We start from the raw sequence: 16,053 nt of genomic DNA, 5'->3' as shown, positions 1-16,053 counted from the left end.
ACACGTTAAATGATTACAACATATTTAAACAATTAACACACTTTGTACATGAATCAGTCTAAAACCACTTTAAAAACTCCAAAATAAGGCATATGGAACTCATGTGGATCGTATAAAACGATCTCTAGCTTTCCACACCTTCTTTTAAACCCATTTAAGACGCCAAACCCCTAAATTGTCGCCCATTGCATCCACTGGCAGCCACCTAGTTCACTCATGCTATTGATTACGATCACCACCATGCCCTGGCAGCATGTGCTCGCCCTCCACAGCCCCGATCACTGCTTGCAAACACGAGAAAATCACTTGGAGGGAATTTAAAGATAAATAAAAAGAAAATTTTGACGTAATTAATTTCTAGTTATTTATCTAAGATTCAAATCTTTACTCTTTTCTTTCTTTTTTCTTTTAACAAAACTAATTTATACAACTCGGTTTGATCAGTACCCAGTTTTAACCATATCCGACCCTAACTGGTTACATAGGTAGGATTGGGCTTTTTTGTTCAATAACAAGTAATGTACCCTATACCCAGTAATAGTTATACCTGTGTCTTGACCCCCTCGACCAAACTCAAAACATATAGCCAATATCAAGTTTTAGGTTCAAGTCTCACGAATGTTTTTTCTCATCTATATTGGGTTTTCATTCTAAGGGTGGAATGAAGATGATTTGGGTGAGTAAGTTAGTTGCTCGTTAGTGATTTAAGTATTATTTAAAAGAATAAAGAAAAAGAAATCAATATGATTTTTCAAAGTCACGATGTTGATGTTTACGACCACCCTCATGCAAACACATGTTATAATCTCATTTGATACTTTTGTTAGTGTCTGTGTCTGTCTGTGAGTGTGTGGTGAAAAACTCTTTAAGGGCCTCCATAGATTTAACCTCAAGTGCCCTCCATTCTCATCAACCAACGTGTCTCCTGTTTTAATGGCATTATAAACATGCATCAACTACTTACCCTTTCCGACAAACTACTCTTGTCATGAATTCAATAGATTTTTTTTTATTTTTTTTAGTTTTAGGGTTGGTAGCAGGTATGTCTCAAGAGATTTAAGGCCACATGTTAAAACGTCATTCACTGTTACGTAACCAGTGAGACTTTATGGTATTTTTAAGAGACTTTATGTTAAAACGTCATTCACTGTTACGATGGAAATGTGTTAACTAATAAAGTAAAAACTTAGAATACACACATGTGTATTATTATTTATAAACTATTCTAAAAAAAGATACTTAGCATAAGTTTAAACTATTCTTAAAAAGTAACTTGTTAACATGTATGGTATTTTTTTTTTTTTGCATTATGTTATGTGTGTGCTCATATGTTCTCTTGTGATATCGTGAATCACCTCTACTTCAGATTATGAGTCATCACAACCTTTTGGTTGTATCCGCACTCCGCACTCGGTTGAGATTCCCATGGCTTAATAACATAAATCAAACCTCACTTTCATATCACATTTTAATCACACTGAAATATTAAAAGAAACTTTATTCAAGCTATTGTTATTCGTCACCATTGTTACATAATCTATCTTAATAAACTACCCATGTTTCAAAAATAAAATAAAATAAAGAAAAAATAGTGTTGGCATCAAAACAGAAGGCAAACATGTAGCAAGCTACACCGCATAACCAAGTCACCACTTAAGTACACATATTAAGCACCATCGCAAAAACATTATCATGCTTAATTATCTGAATTAAAGTCACGATCTTAACCCATTTCCAAAATAACCTGAAAACTAACATAAAACATTTCGTGGTTTACCTCGTTAATCACACGTTAAATGATTACAACATATTTAAACAATTAACACACTTTGTACATGAATTAGTCTAAAACCACTTTAAAAACTCCAAATAAGGCATATGGAACTCATCTGGATCGTATAAAACGATCTCTAGCTTTCCACACCTTCTTTTAAACCCATTTAAGACGCCAAACCCCTAAATTGTCGCCCATTGCATCCACTGGCAGCCACCTAGTTCACTCATGCTATTGATTACGATCACCACCATGCCCTGGCAGCATGTGCTCGCCCTCCACAGCCCCGATCACTGCTTGCAAACACGAGAAAATCACTTGGAGGGAATTTAAAGATAAATAAAAAGAAAATTTTGACGTAATTAATTTCTAGTTATTTATCTAAGATTCAAATCTTTACTCTTTTCTTTTAACAAAACTAATTTATACAACTCGGTTTGATCAGTACCCAGTTTTAACCATATCCGACCCTAACTGGTTACATAGGTAGGATTGGGCTTTTTTGTTCAATAACAAGTATTGTACCCTATACCCAGTAATAGTTATACCTGTGTCTTGACCCCCTCGACCAAACTCAAAACATATAGCCAATATCAAGTTTTAGGTTCAAGTCTCACGAATGTTTTTTCTCATCTATATTGGGTTTTCATTCTAAGGGTGGAATGAAAATGATTTGGGTGAGTAAGTTAGTTGCTCGTTAGTGATTTAAGTATTATTTAAAAGAATAAAGAAAAAGAAATCAATATGATTTTTCAAAGTCACGATGTTGATGTTTACGACCACCCTCATGCAAACACATGTTATAATCTCATTTGATACTTTTGTTAGTGTCTGTGTCTGTCTGTGAGTGTGTGGTGAAAAACTCTTTAAGGGCCTCCATAGATTTAACCTCAAGTGCCCTCCATTCTCATCAACCAACGTGTCTCCTGTTTTAATGGCATTATAAACATGCATCAACTACTTACCCTTTCCGACAAACTACTCTTGTCATGAATTCAATAGATTTTTTTTTTTATTTTTTTTAGTTTTAGGGTTGGTAGCAGGTATGTCTCAAGAGATTTAAGGCCACATGTTAAAACGTCATTCACTGTTATGTAACCAGTGAGACTTTATGGTATTTTTAAAAGACTTTATGTTAAAACGTCATTCACTGTTACGATGGAAATGTGTTAACTAATAAAGTAAAAACTTAGAATACACACATGTGTATTATTATTTATAAACTATTCTAAAAAAAGATACTTAGCATAAGTTTAAACTATTCTTAAAAAGTAACTTGTTAACATGTATGGTATTTTTTTTTTTTTGCATTATGTTATGTGTGTGCTCATATGTTCTCTTGTGATATCGTGAATCACCTCTACTTCAGATTATGAGTCATCACAACCTTTTTTGTTGTATCCGCACTCCGCACTCGGTTGAGATTCCCATGGCTTAATAACATAAATCAAACTTCACTTTCATATCACATTTTAATCACACTGAAATATTAAAAGAAACTTTATTCAAGCTATTGTTATTCGTCACCATTGTTACATAATCTATCGTAATAAACTACCCATGTTTCAAAAATAAAATAAAATAAAGAAAAAATAGTGTTTGCATCAAAACAGAAGGCAAACATGTAGCAAGCTACACCGCATAACCAAGTCACCACTTAAGTACACATATTAAGCACCATCGCAAAAACATTATCATGCTTAATTATCTGAATTAAAGTCACGATCTTAACCCATTTCCAAAATAACCTGAAAACTAACATAAAACATTTCGTGGTTTACCTTGTTAATCACACGTTAAATGATTACAACATATTTAAACAATTAACACACTTTGTACATGAATCAGTCTAAAACCACTTTAAAAACTCCAAAATAAGGCATATGGAACTCATGTGGATCGTATAAAACGATCTCTAGCTTTCCACACCTTCTTTTAAACCCATTTAAGACGCCAAACCCCTAAATTGTCGCCCATTGCATCCACTGGCAGCCACCTAGTTCACTCATGCTATTGATTACGATCACCACCATGCCCTGGCAGCATGTGCTCGCCCTCCACAGCCCCGATCACTGCTTGCAAACACGAGAAAATCACTTGGAGGGAATTTAAAGATAAATAAAAAGAAAATTTTGACGTAATTAATTTCTAGTTATTTATCTAAGATTCAAATCTTTACTCTTTTCTTTCTTTTTTCTTTTAACAAAACTAATTTATACAACTCGGTTTGATCAGTACCCAGTTTTAACCATATCCGACCCTAACTGGTTACATAGGTAGGATTGGGCTTTTTTGTTCAATAACAAGTAATGTACCCTATACCCAGTAATAGTTATACCTGTGTCTTGACCCCCTCGACCAAACTCAAAACATATAGCCAATATCAAGTTTTAGGTTCAAGTCTCACGAATGTTTTTTCTCATCTATATTGGGTTTTCATTCTAAGGGTGGAATGAAGATGATTTGGGTGAGTAAGTTAGTTGCTCGTTAGTGATTTAAGTATTATTTAAAAGAATAAAGAAAAAGAAATCAATATGATTTTTCAAAGTCACGATGTTGATGTTTACGACCACCCTCATGCAAACACATGTTATAATCTCATTTGATACTTTTGTTAGTGTCTGTGTCTGTCTGTGAGTGTGTGGTGAAAAACTCTTTAAGGGCCTCCATAGATTTAACCTCAAGTGCCCTCCATTCTCATCAACCAACGTGTCTCCTGTTTTAATGGCATTATAAACATGCATCAACTACTTACCCTTTCCGACAAACTACTCTTGTCATGAATTCAATAGATTTTTTTTTATTTTTTTTAGTTTTAGGGTTGGTAGCAGGTATGTCTCAAGAGATTTAAGGCCACATGTTAAAACGTCATTCACTGTTACGTAACCAGTGAGACTTTATGGTATTTTTAAGAGACTTTATGTTAAAACGTCATTCACTGTTACGATGGAAATGTGTTAACTAATAAAGTAAAAACTTAGAATACACACATGTGTATTATTATTTATAAACTATTCTAAAAAAAGATACTTAGCATAAGTTTAAACTATTCTTAAAAAGTAACTTGTTAACATGTATGGTATTTTTTTTTTTTTGCATTATGTTATGTGTGTGCTCATATGTTCTCTTGTGATATCGTGAATCACCTCTACTTCAGATTATGAGTCATCACAACCTTTTGGTTGTATCCGCACTCCGCACTCGGTTGAGATTCCCATGGCTTAATAACATAAATCAAACCTCACTTTCATATCACATTTTAATCACACTGAAATATTAAAAGAAACTTTATTCAAGCTATTGTTATTCGTCACCATTGTTACATAATCTATCTTAATAAACTACCCATGTTTCAAAAATAAAATAAAATAAAGAAAAAATAGTGTTTGCATCAAAACAGAAGGCAAACATGTAGCAAGCTACACCGCATAACCAAGTCACCACTTAAGTACACATATTAAGCACCATCGCAAAAACATTATCATGCTTAATTATCTGAATTAAAGTCACGATCTTAACCCATTTCCAAAATAACTTGAAAACTAACATAAAACATTTCGTGGTTTACCTCGTTAATCACACGTTAAATGATTACAACATATTTAAACAATTAACACACTTTGTACATGAATCAGTCTAAAACCACTTTAAAAACTCCAAAATAAGGCATATGGAACTCATGTGGATCGTATAAAACGATCTCTAGCTTTCCACACCTTCTTTTAAACCCATTTAAGACGCCAAACCCCTAAATTGTCGCCCATTGCATCCACTGGCAGCCACCTAGTTCACTCATGCTATTGATTACGATCACCACCATGCCCTGGCAGCATGTGCTCGCCCTCCACAGCCCCGATCACTGCTTGCAAACACGAGAAAATCACTTGGAGGGAATTTATAGATAAATAAAAAGAAAATTTTGACGTAATTAATTTCTAGTTATTTATCTAAGATTCAAATCTTTACTCTTTTCTTTCTTTTTTCTTTTAACAAAACTAATTTATACAACTCGGTTTGATCAGTACCCAGTTTTAACCATATCCGACCCTAACTGGTTACATTGGTAGGATTGGGCTTTTTTGTTCAATAACAAGTATTGTACCCTATACCCAGTAATAGTTATACCTGTGTCTTGACCCCTCGACCAAACTCAAAACATATAGCCAATATCAAGTTTTAGGTTCAAGTCTCACGAATGTTTTTTCTCATCTATATTGGGTTTTCATTCTAAGGGTGGAATGAAAATGATTTGGGTGAGTAAGTTAGTTGCTCGTTAGTGATTTAAGTATTATTTAAAAGAATAACGAAAAAGAAATCAATATGATTTTTCAAAGTCACGATGTTGATGTTTACGACCACCCTCATGCAAACACATGTTATAATCTCATTTGATACTTTTGTTAGTGTCTGTGTCTGTCTGTGAGTGTGTGGTGAAAAACTCTTTTAAGGGCCTCCATAGATTTAACCTCAAGTGCCCTCCATTCTCATCAACCCACGTGTCTCCTGTTTTAATGGCATTATAAACATGCATCAACTACTTACCCTTTCCGACAAACTACTCTTGTCATGAATTCAATAGATTTTTTTTATTTTTTTTAGTTTTAGGGTTGGTAGCAGGTATGTCTCAAGAGATTTAAGGCCACATGTTAAAACCTCATTCACTGTTATGTAACCAGTGAGACTTTATCTAATCCATTCGTTAACTCACCCGTTATGACCTACCTAGACATTAAATAAACAAAAAGGTGTGATTGGTTATTTGAAGATGGCACCACCATTTCCTCATTAAAAGCCTAGTTGATGGGTTAACCCAGCCTCCATAACGTTTTAGCGCACTGGCGCGGTGTAGCCAGTGATCATAAATGCCGGCCACATTGCACATTAGGAACTGGGTTTAAAGCCCCGTAACAACTAGCCTAAATATGTATTTGTGAGTTTGATAAATAAAAACTAAAACAGAACAAAACAAATTATCTTAAGCCAGTAGTAACTCTTATTACTCGATAAAATTCACTACTTTGACCAGCAAACTTAAGTTAACTTTGCTTGCAAACTTAACAACTAGCCTAAAATTCACTACTTTGACCAGCAAACTTAAGTTAAGTTTGCTTGCAAGTTTGCTTGCACACCTGTGATCTTGAGGACCCGAGTTCGTTTGCAAAATCACCAGACTTACATGAGTTCCCAAACCGTCCAAATATACAAAAATACAAGAACTTGAAAAAGAAGTATCCTGAAAACACTAACTCCAAACCACCTATATAAAAAATAATAATAATAAATCTAATTCTTCTCAACATCGTACGTATATCAACTCATGTATACGGTCATCTGACTAAATGGTAATTTTAGTACGTACGTATACCTAATAATATCCATCATGGCCAAAAATGTGTGGTCTATCTCCAACTGTAATGGAATCCTAACCACTGTTAATTCACATTTTCACTCACCATTGAATCTTTATAAATGCATGCTCATTGTGTTCAATATTCATCACTTCATCTTCATATTCTTACTCTCCATTTCTCTCTTAAACATCTTTCCTTAAGATAATGGACATTCCGGTGATCGATCTAACCCCATATGTCGATCCAGTATCGGGCAAATTCAGCTGTGATGAACTCAAACATCCTGAGCTGAAAACCGTGTGCTCTGAGGTCAGCAGGATCCTGAGAGAAACCGGGGCTCTGCTGGTCCGAGACCCACGATGCTCAACCGAAGATAATGACCGGTTTATCGACATGATGGAGAAGTATTTCGAGCAGCCGGAAGAAGTTAAGCGTGTTCAAGAACGTCCTCATCAACATTATCAGGTAATTAACCTTTGTTTATATATTTGAATTTTATTAAAACCATTTAGCCAGATTGCTTGTGGATTTTGCAAATCCGTGCAGGTAAATGAACGACAGGATATATGTCGGATGTATGTAAGTGATATTTGTTTTGTATAAGAGTTACCATAGAAATGATGAAATTAATGGAAACAAAAGTATATAAATTCCACATATTTAATTACTTGACTTATATAATATATTATATTTGTGAAGATTCCATTTGATCCGGATCTTAAATGGGATGTTGGATGATATTCCAACACAATTGAGACTAATTTATAATATATTATATTATATATATCCAGAAAAAGATAAAGTTATAAGTGTTAACGTGTTAGTAGACATTAAAGTTGGATTATGACATCTAATATCACACCTAATTTTACTAAATATTCACAGGAAAACATGTCTAAGAGCTTACCTTTTTTAGTTATGTGGATGTGGACTAGTTAGGTGATATATATTATCAAATAATTAATAATATACGGAGTATAATTAACAGAAGAAAAGTTAATCAAATTAGAATAAACCAATATTAATAAATAGTTTATAAATCAAAATATTAACATATAATTTTAATTCTTAGTTTGTTTTATGATATCTTTATGTTGCAAAGTTGTTTCCTATATATAATTTTAATTACAAGACTTAATAATTTGGTTATAATTATTTGTGGATCGATCACAAACAGGTTGGATCAACACCAGGAGGAGTAGAGATACCGCGTAGCTTGGTTGATCTTGAGATGCAAAAGAGGCTGAGAGCACTACCTAAAGATCGCCAGCCTATCATTCCAACCGGTCCGGATCTTAAGGCGCGCTACATGTGGAGGGTTGGCCCGAGACCATCCAAGACCCGGTTCAAGGTTACGAATACATTCTCTCTTGGAATGCATTGGTTTGCATGCCATATCGCTAATTGTTCTTTTATGTTCGTTTATCATGTAGGAGTTGAACTCTGAGCCTGTCTTACCCGAAGGCTTCCCCGAATGGAAAAAAATCATGGATTCATGGGGTTTTAAAATGATATCGACCGTGGAGGTTTGTTAGTCGTAACAATTTCCTACATCATGTTAACTACGTGTTGAATTATACAGACTTGACACGAAGCGGAAGCACGAAAATATAAAAATAAAATCCTTGAAAAAAATTGATATATTACCAAATGAATAAAACATTACATCATGGTCTGAAAACTAATTAGTTACATCGTGGTCTAAATTTGGTTAGCAAAGTTTCAATACTGAAACTGGAAACTAATTAGTTAGTTAAAGTGATAAAAATCAAAGATTCTGTAAATTACTAAAATTGTTAACTGAAACATATAGAAGTTTGCCAAATGATCCGACTCATCAAGACCTTTACATCCGCTACGTACTTATCACATAACATAACTGCATCAAAATCAAAATCACTAAAAGTCTTTGTAGTTCAGTCTTGGACAAAGCTAGAACGATCAAATAGATCGAGTGAACCACGTTATGTTCACGTGTTCTTTATATTAATTCATCATGCAATTGTTACTGAGTGGATGAAATGTTCTAACACTACTTTTGCTAGCTCAGTCTGTTGCTGAAATGGCTGCAATTGGATTTGACCTGCCAAAGGACTCATTCACTAATCTAATGAAGCTGGTAAGCACATTGGTTAACTTTATACTTGTATTATTAATTAGTACATAGTATAAATTCCTTGTTTTGATCTAAATCTGAATTGCAGGGTCCACATCTTCTTGCACCAACAGGAAGTGATCTCGGACGTCACGCAATAGAAGGAACTGTGTTAGCAGGATACCATTACGACATCAACTTTCTAACTATTCACTACAAAAGTAAATTCCCCGGTCTAATTATTTGGTTAAAGAACGGGGAGAGAGTTGAAGTGAACGTTCCTGATGGATGTCTACTTATTCAGGCAGGAAAAGAGGTAATTACTAGACAGGCACATGGTCGGCTCAACCTTTTTGAGAACTAAAGCGGATCCTAAAATCAAGGCCCTTCGCATAAAAAGTAAAAAAAAAAAAAAAAGTTTGCTTAGGAGTTAGGATCGTAACACGTAGGAATATGACAACATACGACATCTGGAACGCACAAAATCACACAATTCTAACAGAAAATTCGAGAGATTGAACTAAGAAACTGATGACCACTTAAATATGGTCCCCAAGCTTCGGTTTATTTTTTTTTATGGTCCAACTGCCCAACAAAAAGACATCAACTGATTTCTTGTCATTATATATATATATATATATATATATATATATATATATATCTTGTATGCTAACATAATCTTTTGTTACAATTTATAGTTAGAATGGATGACCGCGGGTGACTGTAAGGCCGGTATGCATGAAGTTGTGGTAACCAAAAGCACTCTAGATGCAGTCGAAGCCGCAAAAAAGGAAAACCGAAGCCTTTGGAGGGTATCCTCAACTGTAAGTGCATCAGTCAGTTCCAAACATGTTTAACAAACTCATATCATTAAAAGACTCATTTTTTAACTTTGTTTCTTGGTATCTTTAGCTATGTTCGAATGTAGCATCCGATGCTGTGCTGAAGCCTTTGGGACATTTTGCAAAATCGCCTCTTGCGGTCAATTATCCGGCCATGTATGCCGGAGATTACTTTGAAAAAGAGCTTTCGGTTATTAACCTCAATGGAAAAACTGGGGCTTAGATGTCGGGTGACCGAATAAGCGATGGAGGCCTTAAGTATTTAGTAGTACGTGTGTTGTGTGTAAGATATGGTGCGAATAAGTGACCGATCAATGGCTATTTATGTTTGTATGGTCGCATGTGTGGTGTGATTTGGCAACATTATTATGTTTGTATGCGATTTCCTTTGTAGGTTGTGTAAACCGAAGTTGGTAATTGTAGAAGTCATGAATATTTTGCACGTAATGAAATATATGTCCTTTGTCGGTCTATATTACTTTTGTCTAGAAATTGTTTCTTCGTGAAACTTTTTTTTAAAGCGTGCAACAAAAAAGTATGTATATACATGAAGATACTGATTTATGTGAAAAGTACGATGTGAATATATATAGGGGTAGGTTTAAAAGGAAAATTTAGAAATATGTGTAACTTAAAAACTCAATTTTTTTAACATGAGGTAATATATGTTATTATCAACACGTAATAAAAAAATAAATAAATATAGAGCTATACCGTGGTGAGTCACTACAATTCCAAGAAAGTAACTTAGTGGACCAAAATCTTTCATAGCAAACTTTGTGGGCAAAAGATACAAAAAATAGTATTGGAGAGAATCTAACAAGATAATCAAAATAATATCACCAACATAAAGCAAAATACACAATGTGTCTTTCCCATGTTCAGGGCCGGCCTTTAGGGAGGGCCTGGTGGTCGACGGTTCTCGGCCCAACATCCCGTTAGGCCCGATTTAAAAAAAAAAGCTTTATATGTATTTTAATAAAAAACAATGTGTATTAATGTTTAAATTCATGTACATAACAACTAGCTTGACTTAATGGCAAGTGGGTATGACTCATAACCAAAAGGTTATGGGTTCTAGTTTTATTTGTGACATGCTTAATCTATTTTTATACAGAAGTTGTTTACACAACTCAAATCATAACTAAGTATGCCTATTTAAAAATTAAGTTGTCCAACAGAATACTCATTTTACTTGAGGCCCAAAAAAAATTTTTATGACTTCGGCCCAAAACATTTTTCGTCTTTTTGAAGTCGGCCCTGCCCCATGTTCATAGAAAAATAGGGAGTGATCACATTGGCTATGATGAAAGATCAATGTGAAAACATATTCTACAAAAAGTTGGTACCATACCTATCAGGCTTGCTTTAGGTCGTAAAAAATCTCTTTTATAATCAACATAATCGGGAAAGCCTGCCTCTCGAAACCCTATTGGTTGGTGCATAAAAACCATTTTTGTAAATATTACTATGTGGAAAGGCTTTTTAAACGTCAAACTAAATGAATAGGTCACGACTTAAAAAATCTATGTTTAGAACTGTGCGAATAGTGGTTGGTTTAGAAACATGACTAAATGTTTCGCCACAGTTGACCTCAATTAGCGTATGAACAGTTATCATATAAACCAAACCAATTTTATGACGTTTTGGGTTTCCTTGCTACGCAATTCTCTAGAATGGATAGTCCAAAATGGATATGTGAGTGTTTTTATATTTAGTATGCTCCATAAGATGATGTTATTTCACCGGTTATTGTTCAAACTTATTTGGTGTAATAAAAAAAAGGGAAAATTACTAAAATAAACATGTTTGATCAAGAATTTAACAAAATAGACATGCCTATTTTAGCTTACATCTTTCTAATTATTGGTTTTCTGACCAATAAATAACTGACACGTCATCGAAGCCGGCTAAGCCTTAGCCGCCACTTTATGGACACGGAATTTTATGAAAAGTACCTTTAGCCAATAGAAATTCGACATGTGTCAAAGGCGGCTAAACTTAGCTTACATCTATGGTTATTTAGCCGGCATCTTTGACTCATAGCCGGCTTCGGGATACGTGTCTATATAATTAGCCGGCTCCAAATCGGCTTGTAGGCTAAAGCTTCACTTGGTCGCCTTCTTTTTTTCATTGAGCCGTCTATTTTTAGCCGTTAAAATTGAATATTTTACCAAACTTACCAGCTCTATTAAATATTTAGCCGGCTTTACTTAGCCTTCTTCTTAGCCGGTGTAAATTTAGCCCCCAAAATTAAATATTTTTACCAACTCAATTAATTATTTAGCCGGCTTCGCTTAGCCGTCAATTTTTCTTCTCCTAGTCGGCATGTTTTAGCCATAAGAAATAAATACATTTACCTACCCAAATTTAATTTTTCACCAACCATTTTTATAAAACTATACAACCATATTCACTAGATCTTATAAAATCATCTTCACCATCTCAAATTTTTTTACTTTCTTATCACAATATCCTCATATTTTTAAAAAATATGTTTGTTAACGTCGTCGTTTACTCAGATCAAATTGTAGGCTTTACTTAGCCGGGGTTTTTATGAATGAATTAACTTGGTTTATTTTTATGTGCGTAGATACTAACAAAAAAGAAATACACGGAAATGTTCATTAATAATAAAGATTAAGAAACATAATAATAACAAAGCATACTAAATAAATATTACAATCTACTCGATGGTATGCCGACAACGCCAAATATAAATATTTGGGGGTATTTGCTTGTATGTTAATGGAACAGTTATGTTTTGAAAAACAGCTTAATTTTGAAGGAGATTTTAAGGAGAAAATGCTTAAATATCGGAGGCTTATGGCAGAAAAAATTTACATTTGGCGTTGTCGGCCTACCATCGAGTAGATTGTAATCTTTATTTAGTATGCTTTGTTATTACTATATCTCTTAATTTTTATTATTAATGAGCATTTAGGTGCATTACTTTTTTGTTAGTATCTGCGTACATAAAAATAATTTTAATAAAAAAACTCAGTTAATTCATTCATAAAATCCAACACCCTTGGCAAACACAACATCGTCCCACTCTTAGGCAAATCCTACATCGGCCGTGGACAAGAGAGATCCTTGGTTCATAAGTAAATGTCCAGTCTCTTCAATCACCAACGCGTTTTGGGCTTAGATGGCTGTGGAGCACATGAAAACTCCACGATTAAGCGTGTTTAGGTGGAAGTAGTACTAGGATGGGTAACCTCCTGGGAAGTCTCCATCTGGGCAACCAAAAACAAATCCGTGAGCTCTTCGTGGGCAGAGCGGACAATATCGGTGGTGCGAGGGGCCGGATGTTACATAAAAACCCGGCTAAGTAAATCCTACAATCTGATCTGAGTAAACGACGACGTTAACAACCATATTTTTAAAAAATATGAGAATCTTGTGATAAGAAAGTAAAAAAGTTTGAGATGGTGAAGATGGTTTTATAAGATCTAGTGAATATGGTTGTATAGTTTTATAAAAATGGTTGGTGAAAAATTAAATTTGGGTAGGTAAATGTATTTATTTCTGATGGCTAAAACATGCCGTCTAGGAGAAAAAAAATGACGATTAAGCAAAGCTGGCTAAATAATTAATTGAGTAGGTAAAAATATTTAATTTTGGGGGCTAAATTTACATCGGCTAAGAAGTAGGCTAAGTGAAGCCGGCTAAATAACTAATAGAGCTGGTAAGTTTGGTAAAATATTCAATTTTGGCGGCTAAAATTAGACGACTAAATGAAAAAAAAAAAAAGGCGGCTAAGTGAAGCCTTAGCCTACAAGCCGAGTTGGAGCCGGCTAAGAAGGAATATTTGGAGCCGGCTAACTATATAGACACGTATCCCGAAGCCAACTATGAGTCAAAGATGCCGCCTAAATAAACATAGATGTAGGCTAAGTTTAACCGCCTTTGACACGTGTCGATTTTCTATTGGCTAAATGTACTTTTCATAAAATTCCGTGTCCATAAAGTGGCGGCTAAGGCTTAGCCGCCTTAGCCGGCTTCGATGACGTGTCAGTTATTTATTGGTAAAAAAACCAATGATTGAAGAGATGTAGGCTAAAATAGGCATATCTATTTTGGTAAATTCTTGATCAAACATGTTTATTTTGATAATTTTCCCTAAAAAAAACTATATAGAAAAACATAGAGCATGAGTTCAATAATTATTCAACCAAATAATTGTTTGGATATGTGGATCCCAATTCAATGTTTCATTCATGTTATCGTACGTGAGGGGCTTACAAACCACACAAGGACAATGGACACACGTGATATATAGCTTTGTACTCTCTACCTAGTACCTATACACCACACACACGCACTCACATATTTTCACAACGACCTATAACAATAAATTTTGCTATTTTTCATTAAAAATAAACTTTTTTTTAACACCATTTAGAAATTACAACCAATACTCGAGAAAGCTTTTCTAAAACGGATATCAGCCGCTTATACTGATTTTAACGTTTCAAACCTGACTCACTCAGGAACATCATCAAAAAGAAAATTCATCTTGTAGAAAAACCGCTTGAATCACGTTCTGAACCTAAGACCATAAAAATTTCAAGCCTTAACTATCATCCCATGTCATTGGACCAGAAGAAGACCAATTGCAAGTAGGCTTAGTGGATAGACTAGCGGGTCATACAAGATCCGAATACGATTGGTCCGTTAAAAATGCTTGAGTTTGATTCAGGTTATAACCGACTCTAAAAAGAATATAAACGAGTTGGAAACAAACTATTTATAAAAACTAAAAAAATGATCAAATAATAATTACAATAACTATTATGTAAGCCTAACTAATTAGAAATATTCATTTCTTAAAGGTAAGTTGGCAAAGAAAGTAAAATTCAAATTCAATTATAAAATTCCATACACAAAACCAAAGAGCCAAAAGTTTGTAACATGCACACTATTCACTAAGACGAACAACAACCAGCCTTGCTTTTTCCGGGCACTTCTTGACCCGGAACAACAATATCCATCCCCTTAAGAAGCGACGAACTCCCCTCGGACTCCTCATTTGCGACAAGAGACTTTTTACCGACTATTTTATATATCTCTGTAAGAATAGTGACAAATGCAGGCTCTACATTTGTGGCTTCAAGTGCAGATGTCTCCATGAAAAACAGCCCTTCTCTTTCTGCAAACTCTTTTGCATCCTCGGTTGTTACCTCGCGTGCAGAATCCAAGTCGGATTTGTTTCCTATCAGCATAATCACGATATTATTATCAGCGTGACCTCGTAATTCGTCTAGCCATCTGGCAATGTGATCAAATGACTGCCGTTTGGTTATGTCGTACACCAGCATTGCCCCCACCGCTCCTCTGTAATATGCAATAGTCACGGCTCGGTATCTGTAATTGTTTAACATGTAGAATAGATGAATAATTATTATATGTTTTGGGATAATATTGGAAAGTAATAATAAATCCTCAATATTATTTTCATAACTGTTTAAACTTAATGACCTAAATGAAATGAGTGTAAACAAGCCATTCTGAGCTGAGCCAGAGCCCGAGCTTGTTTAGGCTCGAGATTGGCTTCTTTTAATTTAAGAGGGCTTGAGCTTGGCTCATTTATTATTTATTAACTTTTTTGATTATATTATATAATTATTTTTATCACATGTTTATAGTTATTATATAAATATATTAAGTAAAAACCTATATAGATAAAAGGCTCGTTTAGGCTCGAGAGTCGACTCGAGCTCGATATGTGAAGCTCGGGCTTGAGTTCATTTCTTGAGCCTTTAACAAAAACTCAAGTTCGGGCTCAAGCTCATTTAGGCTGGCGAGCCGACTCGAGCTCGATATGCAAAGCTCTGGCTCGAGTTTGTTTCTTGAGCCTTAACAAAAACTCAAGTTCGGGCTTAAACACATTTAAGCTGGACTAGATTCAAGCTTTTAAAAAGCCGATCTCAAGTATACCCCAAGGACCGATTAAAAAAGTTGGTTATTATTTAGTGACTTTTTTCT

General features: G+C 34.5%; 1 protein-coding gene and 1 pseudogene across 1 annotated transcript; one reads left to right on the top strand and one right to left on the bottom strand.

The window, feature by feature from the left end:
* Window positions 1-7,229: 7,229 nt before the first annotated feature.
* Window positions 7,230-10,463, top strand: LOC143602325 (uncharacterized). The gene is made up of 7 exons (XM_077079479.1): window positions 7,230-7,590; window positions 8,303-8,476; window positions 8,559-8,651; window positions 9,176-9,244; window positions 9,330-9,536; window positions 9,919-10,044; window positions 10,133-10,463. Exons 1-7 carry the CDS (start codon window positions 7,330-7,332, stop codon window positions 10,283-10,285), a joined length of 1,083 nt encoding a protein of 360 aa, XP_076935594.1. The 5' UTR covers window positions 7,230-7,329; the 3' UTR covers window positions 10,286-10,463.
* Window positions 10,464-14,911: 4,448 nt separating this feature from the next.
* LOC143602324 (ras-related protein RGP1 pseudogene) lies at window positions 14,912-15,578 on the bottom strand (annotated as a pseudogene).
* Window positions 15,579-16,053: the final 475 nt, after the last annotated feature.

The sequence above is a fragment of the Bidens hawaiensis genome, unplaced genomic scaffold (genome assembly GCF_021521415.1).
Source record: "Bidens hawaiensis isolate Kalapana, Puna unplaced genomic scaffold, B.hawaiensis_p1.1 tig00058550_1, whole genome shotgun sequence".
NCBI classification, from domain to species: domain Eukaryota; kingdom Viridiplantae; phylum Streptophyta; class Magnoliopsida; order Asterales; family Asteraceae; genus Bidens; species Bidens hawaiensis.
Note: the sequence above shows the minus strand (reverse complement) of the source record. Positions and strands in the feature narration are given on the sequence as shown.